At 39.4% G+C, this 20583-nt stretch overlaps 2 protein-coding genes across 3 annotated transcripts in view; one reads left to right on the forward strand and one right to left on the reverse strand.

The window, feature by feature from the left end:
* Positions 1–8739, forward strand: part of LOC135093757 (protein O-mannosyltransferase 1-like) — a 21501-nt gene extending 12762 nt beyond the window's left edge. For both annotated transcript variants that reach the window (XM_063993347.1, XM_063993348.1), the window contains exons 2-14: positions 1876–2165; positions 2983–3107; positions 3446–3622; positions 3769–3943; positions 4072–4321; positions 4612–4832; positions 5105–5237; positions 5513–5623; positions 5890–6043; positions 6353–6570; positions 6799–6957; positions 7089–7184; positions 7599–8739. In XM_063993347.1, coding sequence (XP_063849417.1) covers positions 1876–2165; positions 2983–3107; positions 3446–3622; positions 3769–3943; positions 4072–4321; positions 4612–4832; positions 5105–5237; positions 5513–5623; positions 5890–6043; positions 6353–6570; positions 6799–6957; positions 7089–7184; positions 7599–7832 — 2343 coding nt within the window. In that variant the 3' untranslated portion in view covers positions 7833–8739. The remainder of the gene's footprint in view (positions 1–1875; positions 2166–2982; positions 3108–3445; positions 3623–3768; positions 3944–4071; positions 4322–4611; positions 4833–5104; positions 5238–5512; positions 5624–5889; positions 6044–6352; positions 6571–6798; positions 6958–7088; positions 7185–7598) is intronic.
* LOC135093756 (protein patched homolog 2-like) lies at positions 8682–20333 on the reverse strand. Its single transcript, XM_063993346.1, has 20 exons — positions 19952–20333; positions 19012–19141; positions 16642–16758; positions 15566–15651; positions 15043–15300; positions 14507–14675; positions 14069–14169; positions 13760–13880; positions 13352–13534; positions 12910–13023; positions 12688–12805; positions 12357–12487; positions 11928–12081; positions 11505–11663; positions 10899–11041; positions 10662–10764; positions 10171–10346; positions 9958–10083; positions 9617–9757; positions 8682–9464 (listed from the first exon to the last, which is right to left on the reverse strand). Exons 1-20 carry the CDS (start codon positions 20041–20043, stop codon positions 9273–9275), a joined length of 2814 nt encoding a protein of 937 aa, XP_063849416.1. The 5' UTR covers positions 20044–20333; the 3' UTR covers positions 8682–9272.
* Positions 20334–20583: the final 250 nt, after the last annotated feature.

Here is a 20583-nt window from a genome sequence, read left to right on the forward strand (position 1 = left end):
CGATTCCAGAAACCAGATTAATAAATAGTCTTTTTACAACACTCCAGTAGCTTGTTTGTGAGATGGAGCACACTATTTATTTTTTTTGTTCTTTTTTTCGACTCGCTATTCGTTTCACCTTTAGGATCGACCGCAGACAGGTGGAGAGAGGCAAAATGAAAGCTGACTTGGAATCTTTCGCCAGTGACTTTTACTTTTTGTGCTGTTTGTTAAATTTGTCGGTAATTTTCTTTTCTTTTTTTTTTTACGTTATTGTTATTATTTGTACGGTTCAGTGATGGCTATTTTTGTTATTGTTTATTGTTTATCATTTTCGATACCTGATTAATGATTTGTTGAATTGAGTGCTGTTAAGTTTGTGAGTTGGTCATTTAAAGGATTGCAACTCGTAAAATGAAGGATGTAAAGAAAAAAAAAGACGACAAAAAGATGTAGAGATGATAGTAGTAGTAGTAGTAGTAGTAGTAGTAGGAGAGAGAGAGAGAGAGAGAGAGAGAGAGAGAGAGCAAACGTTGGAAGGAATGACTTGCACAAGAGAGAGAGAGCTCTAGCCAGTGTGCAGAGTGCCTCCGTCCGTGTGGTGCGAGGCTACGGGAGAAACTAGGAAAGGAGCACAACAGGAATGAAGGGAGGAAGACGAGGAGGATGCAGCGAGAGTGGCTAGGGGGGTGAACACGATGATGGGTTATGGTGGCCAGCAGTGGTCAGGGAGTGGGCGGTGGGGAGTAGGGGTGTTACAGGACTGGGCTGGAAGGATCAGGGTGGCTGGGAACGCGGAGTGAAAGTGAAGACGCCAGCCAGTTGCTCACTACCCCCTCTGGCGGTTAGTGACTGTAGAAGGCTCAGTCTATCAGTCAAGTCACTCTTTTCCTCCTTCCCTCAGTACCTTCAGATGATTAAATTACTACTTTCATGAAGAATGGACTTTAGTAAAATAATGATAATGTTTTGGTACATAAAAGGAAGGGTGTTGGAGGTCAAAGCTTATACATATTCAATGGCTTCGTGTTTTGATTGTTTGTTCCTTCTCACTTTCTCCCTCCAGTGAATAATTAGTAGTAGGGTCTTGCTTTGTGTGTACCCGTCTGGAGCGTTAAGATTCAGGGAGTTGTTGTGGCATTACTCTTTCATCCTTGATTGCTCCTGGCTGGTATTTCCTGTGACGAAACCTGTGGATCCCAACGTACTTACCGTTTATTATTATTATTATTATTATTATTATTATTATTATTATCATCATTATCACAACTATTACTGCTACTGTTATGTCTTCAATCTCATATCAGACCTACACACCACACGCATGCTACCGGTGCAAGTTGTATATGGTATTAAGCAGCTATCTTGAAACCTAGCATGGAGGTAACTACCTAAATATAAATTACCGTCTGTTGTTTACAAGTCTTAGATATGAAACGTGTTTGTCTAACCCTTATTTATTTGTCCTTAGTAGGATATTCAGTGATATTTGTTGAAAGCTAGCAGGGGTAACTAATATAAATATATATTTTTTTTACGAGCTTGAAAATTTTAAACAGCGCACAGTTATTTCTGTTTATATGCCTATTTAAGGATATTCAATTATATTACTGAAATATAGTAGGATGGTAACTAATAAAATGAACTGCTATCCTTTATTTACGAACCTCAAATGTCAACTATGGTATGCCTGACATTTGTTTCTTGATAGATTACGAATAGACTCCATAATCGGATTGTTAGTGTTGAGTCATTATGGAACTTAAAAGAATATACAGACAAATTTCAAAATGAGAATGATGATGGATATGTTTCATACAGGGACTGCCACGCGTTGGTCTGACGACTTTTGCAGCTTTCCTTATTTTCTTATCATCGTATGTACTTGTGTTACAGGGGGATGGTGAGTCTGCCCCTGATACCCCTCCACCAGAGACTGCCCCAGATAGCTCCCCGCCCTCCACACCCACTACCTCCCCCGATGACTTCCCGGACAAGAAGGTACAATCCAGCCCCAAAGCCACCAGGTCTTCCCAGCAAAAGAAGGCAAGGAACAGTGCCAAAGCCTCACAAGACACTCAACCGCCCCTGAAACTCAGTCTGCACGTGGATGGAATGTCCGTGACTCTCTTCGTCGTGTCCTTCCTCACAAGAATCTGGCGGCTGGACTCTCCCAGGGGCATTGTGTAAGTTTGGGTTGTTTGCTAGTAGGGAGTGATTCTGGGGTCGTATTCTCGAGTGTCAAAGCGCGTTTCAACATTTTATGGGTGAGGATGATAGGTGGAAGTAGGATGGATGAGGATGAAAAGTGAAAGTAGGTAGGTATGTTTTCACGGTTTTTCCCATGTTTATCCGTAAATTCATAGATTCTTGTACTTGTCTCTTAAGTTGTTCTCAAGCCTTGAAGAAACTAAATTTACTTGGTATTCCTTCGTTTTTCTTTCTGTCCTTGCGAACTTTTTTTTTTTCATGCCGTTATGGATCTTAAAGGGTGACCATAGCAGTGAAAGTGTTAAAAAAAAAAAAAGACTGAGGAAAGAATATGTATAAAAACAAGAGTACTTACCGTGGTGCAGCTCAGCCATTGCTAGTTTCTGTGTTGTTGAACTTGAAGGAACAGACGGCAGGCAAATACATAGAGATGGGAAGGAATTATGACCATTGATTTTTTTTTTTTTTTCTTTTCTTACATGCTTTGTTGTAATTCTTTTTTTCTTAATCAAGCAAGTTCTTAAATTATAAATAAATATAATGGAGATTTCATAATTCATAAGGTATTTTGTTCATAAACTCTAACAACCATGTTTAATTACAGTTTACTTTATATAAGATACTAAAACCATGTTGTTGCTTGTAATTGCAATTATCCTTTCTACTTAATCCAACATCTCTTAATTAATAACAGCAATCCATATTGATAATACCACTTATTAATTATTGTTATAACTAAACTCTTCATTGTGCATCCCTCCAACCTTTCATTACGGTGAACATGTTTTGCAGGTTTGACGAACTTCACTATGGGAAGTACGCTGGTTTATATATGCAAAACACTTTCTTCTTTGATTCCCAGCCACCTCTTGGAAAGCAGCTGATAGCTTTTGCAGCTTACCTAGCTGGCTTTGATGGTATGTTGGCTAGTAATCTGCTGTTATTCAGTTGTTGACTTATAATCCTCGTATCCCACTTTCATCATATTCACTATGTATATTACAGTACTATCTAGTAATAGGAAATGTGGGAAAAAAATTTCTTCTTACTTCATAATTACTGACTTGGCACTTTTCTTTTTTAGCTCAGTATATAGGATGCTTATCAGTTTTTAATATCAAGAAGGCATATGACTGAAACTTATGATTATAAAGCGATAAATAAATAAGGTCACAAAATCCTTCTTTATCTCATTGTATTTTTTGTTGACCTCTCTCTGATTTGAATTGACCTTTTTATTTCCCAAATGTGACAGGAGGCTTCAAGTTTGAGCGGATTGGCACTCCATATGATGCCATGGTGCCAGTGGCAGCTATGAGGATGGTGCCAGCTTTCTTTGGCTCCCTCTTGATGCCGACTGTTTACAATCTGATGGTAGAGCTTGGCCTGTCACACTACACTGGGGCTCTTGCTGCATTCCTCATGATTTTTGGTGAGTACTCAGTCTTGTGTGCTTGCATGCTGCTTTAGATCTGGATTTGTAGTACTTGATAAATAGGGACTGCTACATGTAGGTCTTCCCTTATTTTCTTAGGATATTTAATGTGCTTTCAATATATTTGTCCTTCATCTTCACAGACAATGCGTTGTTGGCACAGTCCCGATACATCCTGATGGAGGGCATCCTTCTTTTCTTTGGCCTCTTTGGTCTCCTGTGCATCCTCAAATTCCGTCGCTTCTACAGTCGCCCATACAGCCTGCCTTGGTTTGGTTGTCTCATCCTTGGGGCTGCCTCCCTCACGGCCTGTGTCTGGTAAGAGCTGGACACTGATAATCATTATTCTTTTATTTACATTAGACTGGATCCTAGATTTTCACACCTTTGAATTTCCTTGTCATGTATAAATGGTGAATTAAGATCCATTTGGTTTTTATTTTCAGTGTGCGATACTTTGGTATTTTCACAATGTTGCTGGGAATCGGCATCCTAGTGCGGGACTTTTGGGAGATGGTTGGTGATCGTATGCTGTCTGAGCGGCAGCTGCTGGGACACCTGGTGACTCGTGCTGTCATCTTCACCACCATACCTGTGGCTCTGTATCTCAGCTGCTTTTATGTCCACCTCACCTTGCTGTACAAAGCTGGGCCAAATGATAACATTATGACCTCAGCATTCCAAGCCAGTTTAGAGGTTAGTTTTATTTATCTACTTTATTTTATTTGTTTATTTTATTTTATTTTTTTTGTAAGAAGGGCACTGGCCTAGGGCAGCAAAAAGGAGGGAAAAAAAGGTCCACCAGAGTGTCAGTCCTTAAAGAGAAAGCCAAAAGGATTACCTAAAATTGGAGGAGAAGTGTTTTGAAATCTCCCCCTTAAAGAGCTGTTCTTAAATGCACTCATTTTTTAAGAATGCGAAAAGTTACTTTTTTATTGATGGTAGATAAGCACCAGCAATACACAAGTGATGTGTTTTTCCTGCAGGGCGGCCTGGCATCCATCATTTCCAACCAGCCGGTCAAGGTGGTGCATGGGTCACAGATCACGCTGCGCCATACCCATGGCCGCACCTGCTGGCTGCACTCCCACGACGCTGTGTATCCAGTGAAGTATGCAGATAACCGAGGCTCCTCGCACCAGCAGCAGGTGACGTGCTACAGCTACAAGGATGTCAATAACTGGTGGATTGTGAAAAAGCCTGAAAAGTAAGTCTTAAGTGTTTTGTTTTACTTGAGATTTTTGTTGATTTTTATAATTTTCATCTTTTTTATTTGTTTTTTTTAATAATCTTTATTTTTTTTACAGTTTTTATAGTTTTTATAGTGTTTTCTTTTTTTGCTGGTGTTTTTCTATTTTATTATTATTTATTTATTTATTTATTTATTTATTTATCTGTTTTGTGCGTGTGTATGTGATAGTGAAAGGAAGTTAGTTTTTTATTTCGTAACTGTCTTACACTTAATGTTATTCTGTGCAGGGAGGAGATGGTGGTGACGGAGCCCCATGAACCCATCAGGCATGGGGACGTCATCCAGCTGGTGCATGGCCTCAGCTCTCGTGCCCTCAATGCTCATGATGTTGCTGCCCCCATGTCCCCTCACAACCAGGAGGTGAGGGATGCTGCTCCCAAGCTCACCATGCCACTGTTGTCTTCCATGTTGTATTCACTGCTGAGGCAATCCTCCGCCTCTCCCAACACTCTATAATGTCTTGTGTTAGGATGTGTTGCTTCAAGAAAGATTATAAGTGTTCACTTAGCCATCATTCTTATTGAAATATTAATTACTGCATACAAGAAATTTAGTTCATCAAATTTGGCTTTGTTCATGTTTTTCTTCCTTTGTATATGTTGCCTCCATAACATTTGTGTTTTCCATCTATTCAGGTGGCTGCATACATTGATTATAATGTATCAATGCCGGCCCAGACCTTTTGGTATGTTGATCTGCTCAATGCAGATGCTACAGAAGGCAACTGGCATGCAGTGGAGAGCCAGGTGAGGCGTGTGTTGATGAGCCTCATGTTTCGATATTGTTAATTATGTTAGAAAACCTGTATGGTTGAGATGCAAGCCATATTGCCTGTTCCCTGAGTGAATATTTGTGTTGGTTTATGTGTAAATATGATAATTACTTTTAGTTGTAACTTTCATTGTTGTAATGACCGTAGTTTGTTATCTGTCATCAGTAGAATAAAAATTTGTGTTTAATGAATCAGTTCCAAGAATAAAGAAGCTTCTAAACAGTAGGCCTTACTTTCCAGATTCGCTTGATTCATGTCAACTCTAGTCAAGCCCTGAAGTTCTCTGGGCGGCAGCTGCCAGACTGGGGCTTCCGGCAGCATGAAATAGTGACAGACAAGATTATTGACCAGGAGGACACTATCTGGAATGTGGAGGAACACCGCTATGGCAAAAGTAAGGAGTTTGTAAACCGGTCATAAGTTGTGTTCAGTCTCATTTTACTTTTCCTGTGTTTTGTATCTATATTTGGAATAAGATTTGTTCATTTGGCTGGTCATTCCATAAGTGCAGAAATTGTAATATCAGGTGAGCACAGATTGCTCTGCAACACTGAATATACATTTATTTATATAAATGACAAAGTAATTGCTCAGCAGCCTTACAAATAGTCATGATATGCAAGATCAAAAGATTATTTGCATATTTACATTGAGTTCAGAGACAAGGTGTAAAGTGACTAACATGTCAATCTTTCTTGACCAGCTGAAGACAAGAAAGAGCGAGAGAAAGACCTGCTGCGATCAGAGATGATCCCACTGGAGCGAAGGAACCTCACCTATTGGAGCAAACTGTATGAGTTGCAGTACAAGATGCTGTTCAACAACCAGGAGAATGTTGCGGGACACATGTATGCCTCAGAGCCCCTCGACTGGCTCTTCCTGAAGCGAGGAGTTGCCTACTGGATCTCAGCAAACAGTAATGTAAGTTTTCACACACAGTTTAGGAAAGCAGAACTGATCTTTGGCACTGGGCTTTCATAATATACATTGTAGATTGGCCTAATTCTTTGAAACTTTTCTTGTCTTTACTGTGTTATAAATGAGTGAGGTTTCTTGTAATTTTTTGTTTCCTTTTCTCATTCACTCATGAAAGATGTATGTAATGTGCATGGTGTATATTGTTCTAATATTTTCTATTTGCCCTGACAGGCTCAAGTTCACTTCCTTGGTAACATTGTGGTCTGGTTGTCTGGCACCGTGGCCTTGCTGGGCTATGTGGCTCTCTTTGTGGTCTACCTCCTGCGGCGACAGAGATCATGCTATGATCTCCCAGAGTCAGCATGGAATAAGTTCTGCACTGTAGGAGAGGTGAGGCTTTGCAGGGCTATTGATTCCATAGTTAGAAATAGAAGCCTTTGTACTCAGAGGTTAGGTAGATGGTACATGTGTATTTTGGATCAGAGTTGCAGAGGAATTCTGATGGTATTTAATTTTTATAGATCCTGGGTATTGGTTATGCTGTCCACTACTTCCCATACTTCCTGGTGGACAGAACACTTTTCCTACACCACTACATGCCTGCCTATGTGTTCAAGGTAAGGTTATAACAGGCTGGGGACTTGACCTTACGAATTTCTGTATTGTGGTCAGATGTCTACCATGGGCTGAGAGTGTGAACTGTGAATGTGTGCGTGTGTGTGTGTGTGTGTGTGTGTGTGTGTGTGTGGTGCTTTTGTCTTAGCCAACCTGTGTAGGATTGCTGTCCTGATATATAGATAGATGGATGTCAGATGTGCTACCACCTGAGTCATCTGTGCTAATTGTTGACTAGAAACTTATCAAATTAAGCAGAATAGGTGAGAAAGGTAATAGTGTCATGTGAATGGTTAATGTCTATTTTGGCAGATCGTCAGACTACAGATCCAGCAAACTAGGTGGAATATGGTGATATAAGTAATAGTATTGAGTGAGTGGGTAATGTTTGTCTATCTCAACTTCAATCTTGGCAGATATGTCTTCTGGCAGCCATGGTGGAACACGGCCACTATCTCCTCTCAGAGTACCTCCGGGCACCACGCTTGGCCCGAGCCTACCTGACAGGGGTTGGGTTGTGGGCGGCCTCTATTTTGTATGTATTTTGGTTCTTCTCCCCTGTTACGTATGGCACCCGTGACCTGACAGCCAACGAGGTGATGAGTCTTGCATGGAGAGACACCTGGGATCTCATCATTCACAAGCAGTAGCAGCCTAGTTATTGACATTGTTGTGAATCAGGCATGATAGAAAATCTGTGGTGTTTGCAGGAAGGGAAGAGATTATTCAGGTTGTCCAGGACATGTGGTGTTTGCAGAGAATTAATGATTATTCAGATCACTAAGGCTGTGTGCAGTGATGGTGACTGAAGTATAAAGGATCAGATTCTCATAAATTATACTTAATCAGGATGTGAAATGTTTGTTGTAAGGTCTTCCTGTGTAATGACTGCTAAATTCTGTTAATCATGCATTTTAGAGTTCATGAAACAAGATGCAGTATGAAGGGAAGGGAAGAAAGTGCCTTGTTGAATATTTTCCCAGTTCTCGACCATACTTGCCTTATATCACAGTTGTTGGTGTAATGCTATTGAAGTGACAAAAACACCAAGTTGGGAGGTTATTGAAATGTGTGATGAGGAAGTTACTCAAGACATTCCAGTTGTACACATATATTTCATAAGGTATGCAGTTCTTTTAAGCATGGACGTTTCTCAAACAAAAATGTAATCTCATTATTTAAGTGTTGTAAACTCATTTAAAATCTACCTTATCTCAAAGAAGATATCTGTGATGTAATGATATTTATATGAGTGTTCCTGTCTGTCTATTATGTCTTCATAGTGCATCTATCGTATCTGTTTTGTTTGATAATTCAGAATATTTATTTTCGCAAGTATTTCCCTTTCTGTCAGTGTTCGTGTCTCCAATTTATTTTTTGGTTCTAAGGTGCATTGGTGTTGTCTTGTTGGCTCCGTTGCTCTACATTGTTGAAAATACAAAAAATGTAATAATGATAAGTATAAATAATACTGGTGATGGGAGTATATGATATTCAGCTCTAATTATTTTTATATATTTGTTACTTATATAAATAAATAAATTATTCAATTTGAAATATACATACTGAATATCCCCATGTATTTCTATTTATACAATGGCTCAGCTACCAATATAGACATTTCATAGTGAATTTATTCATAAGTTTACTCTTATTTCCTTGAGCTCCATCAAGCCATCAAGTGATTGTTCTATCAAGCAGGTCACCAATTGAATATAAATTTTCATCTCCAACTTCACTAAAACATTCCTTTCAATCCAGCACATCCATCCTCCCTATTCATGTATCTTAAAACATTTTGTCAAAGGTGGTGTGATAAAACCAAATTATCACTTGCCTCAGCTGGACAGATTCAGTTTCTGTACCCTGAGTATACATGGAGCTGTTTGCAATAGGAGCTTTTCCACCAGGCCTACATAATACCTTCACAAAATCATCAAAATTGTCTTCCCAAACTGTAGATCACTATGTACATTATGAACAAGATAGAAATTTTGTGCAGCATTCTAAAATTCCTTATAAATATTACATGATAAAATCTAATCTCAATATTGTATAAAATCTAATCGTAATATTGTATAAAAGTGCCCCTAACTGCCTTCTACTTGTTCCAGAGGTTGTGGTTTCATCCTATCCCTTAAGGATCTGACCTGCACCTCATCCTGGTCTCTTCCTGGCAGGTGGTGGGGCTTGAGGTAAGGTGCAGGACCCAGCACACTGAGCAGCACTGGCAAGAATACAAGTCCGTGGAAGACTCCATAGATGAACACCCCCAAGAAGATCTGGAGACGGCATAAAGTAAGATGGCATGAGCAGTAAGTGATTCTTTTATATATCAGGTTGATATCCAAAGTAAATAAAATTAATCTTACTCATATTTGCAATACCATCTAATGCTCTGCTCACACAATGCATCCCAATGGGTGCAACTCACTTTGAAGAAGGAAAGGAACACATGAGAATCTGAGTTAGCCAACAGGACGAAGGAGAGGAAGGTAGAGAAAGCACCATTAATGACAGGTGGCCCCATCTCGCTGAGAGCACACCTTGCCCTCTCATTTCTTGAGCCCTTCACCTGTAGAGAAAAACATATGACATCTACTTTGTTATAAATTTGAGGAGATATCCACAGTTTATCACCATGAATTTAGAGTGAGAGAGAAAATTATTGCTCAGGAAAACAACTTCCAGTTTTAACTGATGTCACACAATGAAATGTTCCCTTAGTAGTTTGTATTAAACTGAAAACACTGATGGATACAACGAGCCACTTACCTGCATGAAGTGGAGGGCAATGTGGGCAGAATAATCAACACAGAGACCAATACTGAGCACCAGATTGATGCAGGTAATGATGTCAATGGTCAGGCCCCACCATGTCATCAGGGCCATTACATTTATCTGAGGGAGGCACACCACGGCACAGATTAGTAACACTTACGTTACATTTACATCATGAAAGTGTCTTGTACAGCAAACACAACTTACAAGGGTGAGGATGACACAAATCAGCACAAAGAGTGAAGCCACAAGATTTGCCAGCAGGAAGAGGGTCATGATGAATACAGCAACCATTGCCAGGCATAGATTCCTCATTAATTCTTCCATTATCACCTTGTTGGTCTCCCAGCTGGAGTATATGAAGGATGTTGCTGCTGCCATGTCTGTGAAGGATATGAGTGGCACTTCAACAGAGTAACTGGTGACATTGCAAGATTCTCACAGCAACATATTTAACAGTGACAGTATGGGATAGTTTAGAATTTAATAACTGACATAAGAGGAGTCAATGAGATAAAAGTTGTAAGCTATAATATGTTTAAAACAGGAAAATGTTTAAGTTTTGTTCATGACATTTTTTTTTTTGATGGAGATGTATCAAGCACCTTGTATACAAAGTGCTTGACATAATTATATAATTATGAGTACTCTAAAATTATCTAACTGAATTTTTGTGACCATTTTGTAGTTATTTTTACCTGAAAACTGAGCCTCACTGACCAGTTGCTTCACTTCATCCATGGCTGCTATTTGTTCATTTCTTCCTTCTATAGTCTTGTGTTGATAATCAAACTTGCAAGCCTGTCAAAAGAGTAAGCATGAGATGATAGGCTTTCAGTTATCCATCTGCACCATATGAAATTTATTCCTGCCACACCATCCCATATGCATACAACAATTCAAGAACACAGTTGTTACTGGAGCTCAGAACTGACTGTGACTCTGGGTGTTGGCTCGGCTATGGTAAGATTTCCTTCAAAGTGGAAGTACGACTGGAAGCGAGTGCCAGAAGGAGAGAACAGGAAGGAGGACAGGATTTCTTGGAAGAATGTTTCATTTAACTCCTTTCCTCTTATATCTGAAAATATTTCCATATTGAGTCAAAAACATTCATTACACTCATATCTAATAACTATTATGAGTAAATCCATTCTTCAAGCTAAACAAATCCTGATTCTACAACATGAAACAAAGTTGCTCTATTCTAAATTTTTTTGTAAATGGAAACACTTACATAGCTGAATATTTTATGTACAATATAATTCAACACTACCAAACATCATATATGTATTTATGTATTACAGCGAAACTTGAATAATGAATCAAAGGATATCCATGTCCATGTTATATGCGAAGGATTCATAACACTATAAAAATTCCATCCAAAAACCTCTCAGGCAATTATGATAAGTACTATAGTCGAACTTTCAGCCCACAAAGGTACAGACATCACAAAACTTAGAGTGGTGTAAGTGAAAACCCTCATAGCTTCAGCAAAGTGCCCATGGAGTGTCTGAACAAAACAAATCAGAGCCACACACCCTCTCCTATGTCCTTCCTGGTGTAGTCAACCATCAGATCATACCAGGAGGTCACTGATGCCACACCCTTACTCTTCTCTAATGCCTCCCCCAGTGCTCCAATCTTGTACAGCTCCTGTGGGTAATTCAGTTCACCGAAGTAAACTGTGCCTCTCTCTCCTGAAGTAAGACGGAAAAAAGTTTGTTAACTGAAGGATTCTCATCACACTATTCAGAAACTAAAGTGCTCATCTCAACTATAACATCTTTTGGCAAAATGTAGTATTAGTTTATTTTCATTCAAATATAAAAATGTCTCACAAATTTAATGGAATTCGTTGGTGACAAAGTTTGAGATTAAGTTAAATTTTCAATAATGCTTGTGATATGTGTACTATACCAATAAAAATGCTTTATTTCATTTTTTCATGCACTCTACTGTACCTGCTTCTGGATAAAAGTGCATGAGCTTTGACAGGAACTGGAAGAGATAGGACGAGTGAGGGATGAACAGGACTGGGTTGAAGTACTGCCTAAGATGCATCACACCCCAGATGCTGACAACAAGCAGTCCAGCTGTCACCAGGAACACCAACACCTGTACAAAAGAGGCGGAACTTGCCATGGATTAAACACAACTTTAAACATGTAGGCTACATCAAGAAAAATTGACATGCCATATGGATCATAAGTAACATCAAAAGTAACTGAGATATATTACTATGCAGACACTCACTTTACAAATAGCTAATGTGTTTTCAGGACACATGTGGGTTTTCTTATATTCTAAGGCACTGAATTTCTTTAATATTCTTCATACAGACTAGAAACTTCAGCTGACCCAGTCCATTGCCTTACTGCACCCTGCCTCACCTTGGTGGGTTTGAGAAGCAACACTTTGGCGTACACCTTGTCAAAGAATTGGGAAGCCAGATCCACCTGAGAGCATTTATTTGGCTCCCAGTCTTTGTGTTTGTAGCACCAAAACAGCCCATTTCGCTTTTCTGTGCCAGAGTTTAGTCATCTTAAAACATACAAAATATATATATAACAACTGATGTCTGTGTTACTTGATGGCAATGCATCAAGCAAGAAAATAACTGCATGAAAACTGGTTAGTTTAACATTTATGGGTACAATTTTGTGTCTATTCCCTCACATTCCTAGAAAGTGGTTTTGCAGATGAAAAGCCTTCAGTTCTCACCTTCCACTCGCCTTTGATCATATGTGAACCAGGCCACAAAGAAGGTTGCCTGGAAGGCATATAAGGTCAACACCCCAACGGCAGCATAGATACAGAAAGACCTGAGGGCCGGCAACACCTGAAGAGGGATGCAACAAAACACAATGAAATCGACTACTTGGTATAAATGTCATGTTCATTGTAATATTCTGCAATTCAGTGGTGTAATTCAAAGATAATTACAGTGGTGGCACCGATGAGGAAAGCTCCACAATCAGTCATAGACGTGACAGTGATGGCAACCCCAGCGTGGCGCAAGGCTTGTCCCATCCTCTTACGTAGGTTCAGCTGACGTTCCTGTTGAAAGCAGTACATGTTAGAGACAAAAGCATTTCTGTAAATATCAAGATACTTGCCAGTTCAACAGTGGCAATTCTTACCTGTCTCATCAGATAGAGTCCCTTTGATATTTACCAGCATCTGCACCTCTGATAATTTGGGGTTAACTCCAGGGTAAGTTGACTACAAAAATGACATAACTACAAGGTGTTTGGATATAACTACCAATTTTTTTTTCTTTTTTTTTCACACAATGGACACTGCTTGAATATTGAAGTAAAAATTAGTATGATATCAGTTTCTCTGACAAAATCTTGCTTCCTTCTGGAATGGTGGCTGCACCCACCTGGTGGTCAAGGTTCTGCCAGCACTGAACAATGACAAACATGTCGTCCACCCCAAGGCCAATCATGAGCAGGGGGAGAATGTTGTGGACTGGTCCATACAGGAGACCCACGGCAGAGCACAGGCCATATGCCATAATCACTGCCAGGTAGGTTGTTAGCATCCCCAAGATAGACAAGATAGGCTGCAGGCACCAATATTTAGTACATAATTAGATCATCCAAAAGAACATTACAAAGCAGGAAGACTTCATTGTAGACCTATATATACATAAAGTAGAAACACTTGTGTCATACAGTAGAAAGAACACTTGAATGTAGACTGAATTGACTTAATAAATGTAGCGTTTATGAAAAATGTATTCTAGATCATGTTTTCCAATACTAAGCATCAAGTTCTCAAAGCTCACCCTGTTCTCCACCATGTTGAATTTCCCAAGCATGAGCTGGACATAGATGAAGAGGATGGCATTCCCCAAGGCGAGATAAAACACGTCCCCGAAAATTGTACTTTCACTGATTTCACTAAAGCTGAAGATAAAACACAAATGAATATTGAAACTCTTTGAAACTTAATAAATAAACTAAGGTCAAAACAATCTGATGAAAATTCGCAGAATATGTTTGGACACTGATAAAGAATACAAAATAACTGAATGGCAGCTTCAATATTTATTGGAAACAGAATGTGCTCACACAAGCTGCTGGACTTTTCTTACCTTCGTTTGGCCTGGTAGTAGAACTCAAGACCATCAGTGACACTGACATCCCCCAGGAACTTCAGGTACTCCCCTTCCCATGCAAAGAGTTCCGGGTCCACCTGAGAGCGACAAAAGAAATATCTCAGTTCAGGAACACAATTATACATGCTGCTCTTCGTCTCCCTAGTGTGTGTGTGTGTGTGTGTGGGTGTTCTAAATTCATAAGACTGAGGGTCACTACGTCCTGTCTCGTAATACTGTATAACCTACAATTGAAATTATATATACTTACATCAATCACTAGTTTTAAAATGTAGAAAGTAGGACAGACTGAAAAGTCGATGGAGTTATAAGGACTTTCGCAAGGCTGGCGTGGAACTGATAGGCAGCTAAGGAATGAGGAGGTTAAGAAAGTCCTTTATTCTGCCGTGATGATTATTATTTCACACCTCTTACCGCTTCACCCAGTCCTGCTTGGTTGGTGACATCTCCTTCGATGCGGGCCCTGGTCACCTGCATCACCATGTGTGTGAGGGCCGTGCGCGCCGCTACCACTTGGCCTGAGGAGTTGTATGTCACTTCTCCCAGAAGGTCCTTGAAATCCATCGGGTAGGAGAAGGTGGCGCTGCAAGGAAAGTAGCACTCTAGTTATGGATGGCTAGGCTTTAGCTCTCTCTCTCTCTCTCTCTCTCTCTCTCTCTCTCTCTCTCTCTCTCTCTCGTTATCTGAGCATCTCACCACAATTATTCAGCTGCGTTCCTGACAGTAGTTCAATGACATCATTTAACTATGTATATAATAATTTATTTCCTTTATCTTGTAATGAATCATGAAGAACCTACGTAGTAATTACCTTTAATAGCTTTTGATAATCACTAAAATCATGAAGATAATATAATCCACCAAGTGACATCAGAGGAGAGAGGAGCAGGAGCGAGTCAGCTATCATTGTTTACACGCGCAATTCAAGTTCACGCCTCCATGTACAATACCTTAACTTGATGGTATTGATGGCGTTAATCACGTCCTGGTCGGTGAGAGTGGCGAAGACCGTAGCGTTGGAGTACCCCCACATCTCCAGTATGCTAATATCAATACAAGCGGTGGGCATGCTGCTGTAAAACTTGTAGTATATCCCCTTATCCACCATGAGGGACCAGTCTACTTCAAAGTCCAGCTGCCGGCCTGGGAACAGTTGTGCCTTCAGCTTGAGCAGTTCCTCCCTCTGCTTGCCTCCGAGTGCCGGCACCCTGGAAGGAAGGTGAGCAGGTAAGCAATAGTTTAGCCTGAATTATTATTATTATTGTACTTTTCCACTAGAAGGTGCATATGTAGCTTCCTAGAGGCACCAATGGAGATTAGATGAATTCAGTCTATTATATTCACAGCAGATCCCTTCATTGTGTAGTCACGATTAAGAAAATTCATGACTCATAATTAGTAAGCTAAGGTTTCTTCCCTAATCCCATGCCGCGTTTTTTTTTTTTTTTTTGGTATTGCATTGCGCCACACTACCTGGCACAGAGGTCACTTTGGTTGAAGCGTTGACCCTTGCTGTTTGTGATCTGAATGGAGGCCACCATGTTGTGTATTCGGTACATCTGGAAAAAAATAATAATAATAAAAATAAATAAATAAATAAAAAGAAAAGAAAAAAAAAGAAGGATTGAAGGCTATTGTTTCCACCGACCATATATATATATATATATATATATATATATATATATATATATATATATATATATATATATATATATATATATATATATATATATATATATATATATATATATATATATATATATATATATATATATATATATATATATATATATATATATATATATATATATATATATATATATATATATATATATATATATATATATATATATATATATATATATATATATATATCTGCATAAATATTAATAAAAAAAAAAAGAGTCCACTATAAGCTACATAAAAACTAAAGATAAATACAGTTAGGGAATAAACGAGACATAGTTATAATCGACCTGTGCGGAGGCAATATTGGCCGAAAATGGAGTTGATTTTGAAGAGGAAGTTATTCCGGTGATATTTTTTTCCAATGAAAATAAATAATAAATAAATAATAAATAACAATAATAATAATAATAAGTAAATAAACCATTAAACTTTACCTTCGAACACCTTAGATTAGCAACTGAAAAGAATGTAATTTAAAGGAGACATCTGAACATAACTGGCTCAAAAGATATAAAGATAACAGCTGATCAGTTTAAGAGAGAGAGAGAGAGAGAGAGAGAGAGAGAGAGAGAGAGAGAGAGAGAGAGAGAGAGGGGGGGGTCGTTCTCAAATTGCTGCCGTTTGAACCATATTCTGAAATACTTCTGCACCACACCTCCAATACTTTGAAAAGCACTATAGTTGAAGTTGCACGGGTTTTTAAGAATATTTATACAGTTCTAGTGACAGCTTAACAAGTCTCCTAGAATATTGTTCATAGGAGAAACACTCTTGAGAAGCCAGCTTGTCATCTCTGTGGCCTTTGAAATAAGTAGTGGTGAGAAAGCGAAGCGTTTCTAAATACGGGCCTTTCGTCTCACCTCCCTCACGTAGTCAGCAGTGAGGACGTTCTCTGCTGAGTATAGGATCATCTCCACGCGCTGGCCTTCAGGGAAGCTTTCCTTCTGCCACTCCAGAGTCTTCACGTAGTCTGAATTCTGTTACGTGAGAAAACAAAAGCCGATACAGCAATATTAACTCTCTCGCAGCTATTCCTATCTTTTAGCATTCAAAGCATTGCAAAGAATTGTTGGTTTGGAAACACGTATGCACATAAAACAAAGTAGGAAGGTAATTTTTTCTTCTCCAGACTACAGAACGGCCTAAAATACTCGTACTGTGACATAAAAATTAGGTGTCTGAAACGTTGGAAGTGATTATGGGAAGAATTTGTCTGCCAGTGTAAGGGTTGATTGACTTGTAGCAACAGGGTCAGGTGGCGCTGCCTGTACTGTAGGGAATTAAAAAAAAAAGAAATATCATAGTTTTTGTGCATTCCTTAAATACTTATGACCAGCTTACGTTATTTATAGGTCTAATCTTATCTGTCAGCGAAGTAATACTTTTATATCTAATGAAGTTCCTTATTGACTGCTTAAACAAATTGATAAATTGAGTTTATTCCAGTCGTCTATCACTACATTTCTTCATCATCATCATCATCATCATCATCTTCATCTTCATCTTCTTGTTCTTCTTGTTCTTCTTGTTCTTCTTCTTTTCATTCAATCCACATTAAACCTGTTATATTAGTACTTCTGAAGTTCTGACCCTTATCTTTATTTTTCAGGGACGCCAGTTCTACTCTGTCACGGACCCAACTCCCTTATCAGTTACCAAGGCCTAGCAGTTGAGATCACTGCTTGTTTCGTCATATTACATCCCACGATTTCTCTCCAGTCCTTGTTCTTTTGGTCCCACTCTACTAAAAACATGTACCGCAACACTAGATAAGGAAGTGGGTGATGGTTAGCAGCAAAGAGTGTCCCTGAATAGTGGAATTTACTTGATATGTTATCTCACTTAGAGCTTTTGTATATGACACCCACGCAAACTTTCGTGGGATTAGAGGACGATCGCTCGTGGTGATGCTAGTGTCCCAGACTCGATGAGGTATTTCACTCTGAGACTTTACAGAACTAAAGATCGAAGATGAATAGCATGAGGGTATAAAGCAGAGTCATTCTCAGTAACAGGTGGCTGCATCACTATACGCTGTACCTCGCTTTATCATGGTCTAGTGATGATCGCGGGTAAATCGAAAGAAATGTGAGAAAAATTTTCATATTTATAACAATTTTTAGTTTCCTCCGGATGGATTTATTATAATGGGTGAGAAGCATTTCCAGAATCCGCTCTTAGCAAAGGCCCAGCCAAGGCGCCGTCACTAGCACATTTTCCGTTTTTTTTTTTTTTTCAACTCGTTTTCGTCAACTTTTACCTCGTTTTGTTTTCTTTTTGCGTCTGCATCGTCAAACGGAAGTGATCGTCTTAACGGAGGAGGCTTATCGTCAACTTTTGTTGTTTATAATATAAAGATATGCTAAGTAAACATTATTGTTTTTGAAAAAAAGAAAAAAAATCCAAAATCGCTTAATTTCACGTTACACTTAATTTGTGGATATATGATATCAAGACGTGGGTCGCATGATTCGACAGATGTTTACGCTTTTGGAAGATGTCTATTTCTCTACTCATGCACGCTGGATACCATGTCTAGCTCGTTCACGATTTACAAAACTTGTAATAAAGCAGCGCAGCGATTAGATACTTGTCTGTGAGTCAGAGCAGCCAAGTTTGTTTACTGTCGACGAAAGTGGAGACGAGGCGCCCTAAAGAAATTATCGATTTTCAGAAAGTTTAAAAATGCTTGACGGCGCCTTTAGTGATGGTCGCGTCACCATGACCACGATCACTACTTTATATCTTAATATTATCAGTGCTGAAGGCTCCAAACCCAGGTGTGTAAGAGGTCACCATCATGTTATCGGTCAGCCTTGGCAACGTCAATGCCTGTCAGCTGCTACTACTTGCGTGGCGGGGGTGGCAGCCTAATCTGGAGTTAGGCTGATGTTTAATTGCACATATGAGACGCAGTATATGACTGGCAAATTTTATAAGAGAGTGCTGTCATGTTCACTGTTTGGAAGACACGCTTGATAACAGCTGTGCTTATTCCATGAGGCTTATTTCCTTCTCTCAGATGGTCGGGTAAAAAGAGTAGACTGTATTTCGAAAGTCACAACACAGCAAGGTCACAGCTGATCCTCTCCAGTATGAAAAAGAAAGTAAATAAAGTGAATAACATAATTTCTTGCTTCTGTTTATGGAGGTGAGGAAGAAGATGACTGTTGATTGATTGGTTGGATTACAAATGTCGAACGACGCTAGACCGTGGACACTGTACTGACCTGTGGAATCCATAGCTTCTCTGAGCGGCCCTCGATTTTGAAGTTGAGGAACCCGAGGCAGCTGAGCCCCGTCAGGAGGAGGATGACAGCGATGTAGCGGCCGGGGTGCGAGGCCACGCTGTGTCCATACCTGAGGAGTATAGGGCAGGGTTCACCTGTGTATGGAGTTGTACCTACCGCTTTAGTACACATAAGGGCATAAGGAAAGCTGAAAGAAGCCATCAAACTTACATATAGCAGTCCCTGTAAGAAACATGCCTATCTATTTCCATAAATTTGCTCAATCATCTTTTAAAGCTCCCTAATGACTCAGCACTAACAACCTAATTACTAAGTCTTAGGGAATGCGCAGGCAGTCAGTAAATGAGAGCATCAAGCAGCAGCATAGTTTTGCATCTTAGGTATGTACATTTTCACCGCACTAAGACTAGCAACATCACACTGGTTAGCAATCACTTCTTCACTGCAAGCTCGACGTGGCACTGGCGACAACCATACACTTGCTCTTATTTCATAGACAGAAAATTTCGCGAGAAAATAAAAAGACGTTCGCTTCAGTAGAACAGCTCCAGGATATCAGTACCCTCAAGAAATTATTCATTTATCTATCAAACTTTCCTGTCAAGTACAGTTCAAGAGCGAAATTCCTGTCAAGTACAGTTCAAGAGCGAAAAAGCCTCCCGACACATCACAAGAGTTAATTTCTGACGTTTCTTTGTGTCCCTCTTCTGTCTGTACATCTAAGAAACAGGTACACACAGAGCTAGCTTGTGAATGTGAGCGTAACTGTTTTTGTTTTGTTTTTCTGCATGTGTGGGTAATTTTTATGATAGTGAGTGTTGTTCATCATTAAAACTACATAAATGATCACATTTGGCTTAAAATACTTTATCCCAAGTCTTCATGAACTAATGCACTTGATTATTTTTAGGAGACTTACCTATAAAAGAAGCTCTCTAAAGTGTTGACCACAGCATAGCTAACCCGCTGGATGCACGTAAGTTTAGGGGAGTGCTCATCCGTCTCTTCCATGCTGCTCGTTCACGTGGACACGAGAAAGTGTCGCAAGCTTATTTATGTATTAATAAAGATTGCACGTTAGTAAGTGGCAAACTTCACGCGCACTCTATTGATAGCTGTAGCTGTGCGGGCTGCTAGGGAAGTGAAGGACCCATGAGCTTCGATATAAATGAGGCGTGGAATTATCTTGAGTCAATCTGTGGCGGCAGAATGACAGTGAGCAACATGGCGTTTGATGTGATGACTTTGGCTGTAAGGAAGGAGTGACAGACAACAGGTGGCTGCGATTACTTGTACGGCGACGTTGCTGTCTTATCTGTAGTGTGTGTTATCTCCTCTTGACTCGATTGATCAACTAGAGTATTTGTTGCGTTAAAAATCTAATGCATTTTGATCTCTAGGGGTGTTTACTATATGACAATAAGGCTAGATTTAGCATATATATTTGAGTTTTGTGAGAGGCGAATTGTACTAAGCACTAAATTTGTGTTTGAACATGAAGTCTACTACATTATACTAAACCTTATGTGGTTATCTTATCCAAAAGAAGTG

Source organism: Scylla paramamosain, chromosome 43, assembly GCF_035594125.1.
Source record: "Scylla paramamosain isolate STU-SP2022 chromosome 43, ASM3559412v1, whole genome shotgun sequence".
Taxonomy (NCBI): domain Eukaryota; kingdom Metazoa; phylum Arthropoda; class Malacostraca; order Decapoda; family Portunidae; genus Scylla; species Scylla paramamosain.

Bases quoted from the DNA above. Each gene is read 5' to 3' on its own strand.
- LOC135093756 (XM_063993346.1), bottom strand. From the start codon at position 20,043: ATGGAAGAGACGGATGAGCACTCCCCTAAACTTACGTGCATCCAGCGG. The intron at 16,759-19,011 runs GTCAGTACAGTG...CTCACGTAACAG, and splicing joins AGAAGCTATGGATTCCACAG to AATTCAGACTACGTGAAGAC. The intron at 14,676-15,042 runs GTATTGTACATG...CTTTCCTTGCAG, and splicing joins ATCAATACCATCAAGTTAAG to CGCCACCTTCTCCTACCCGA.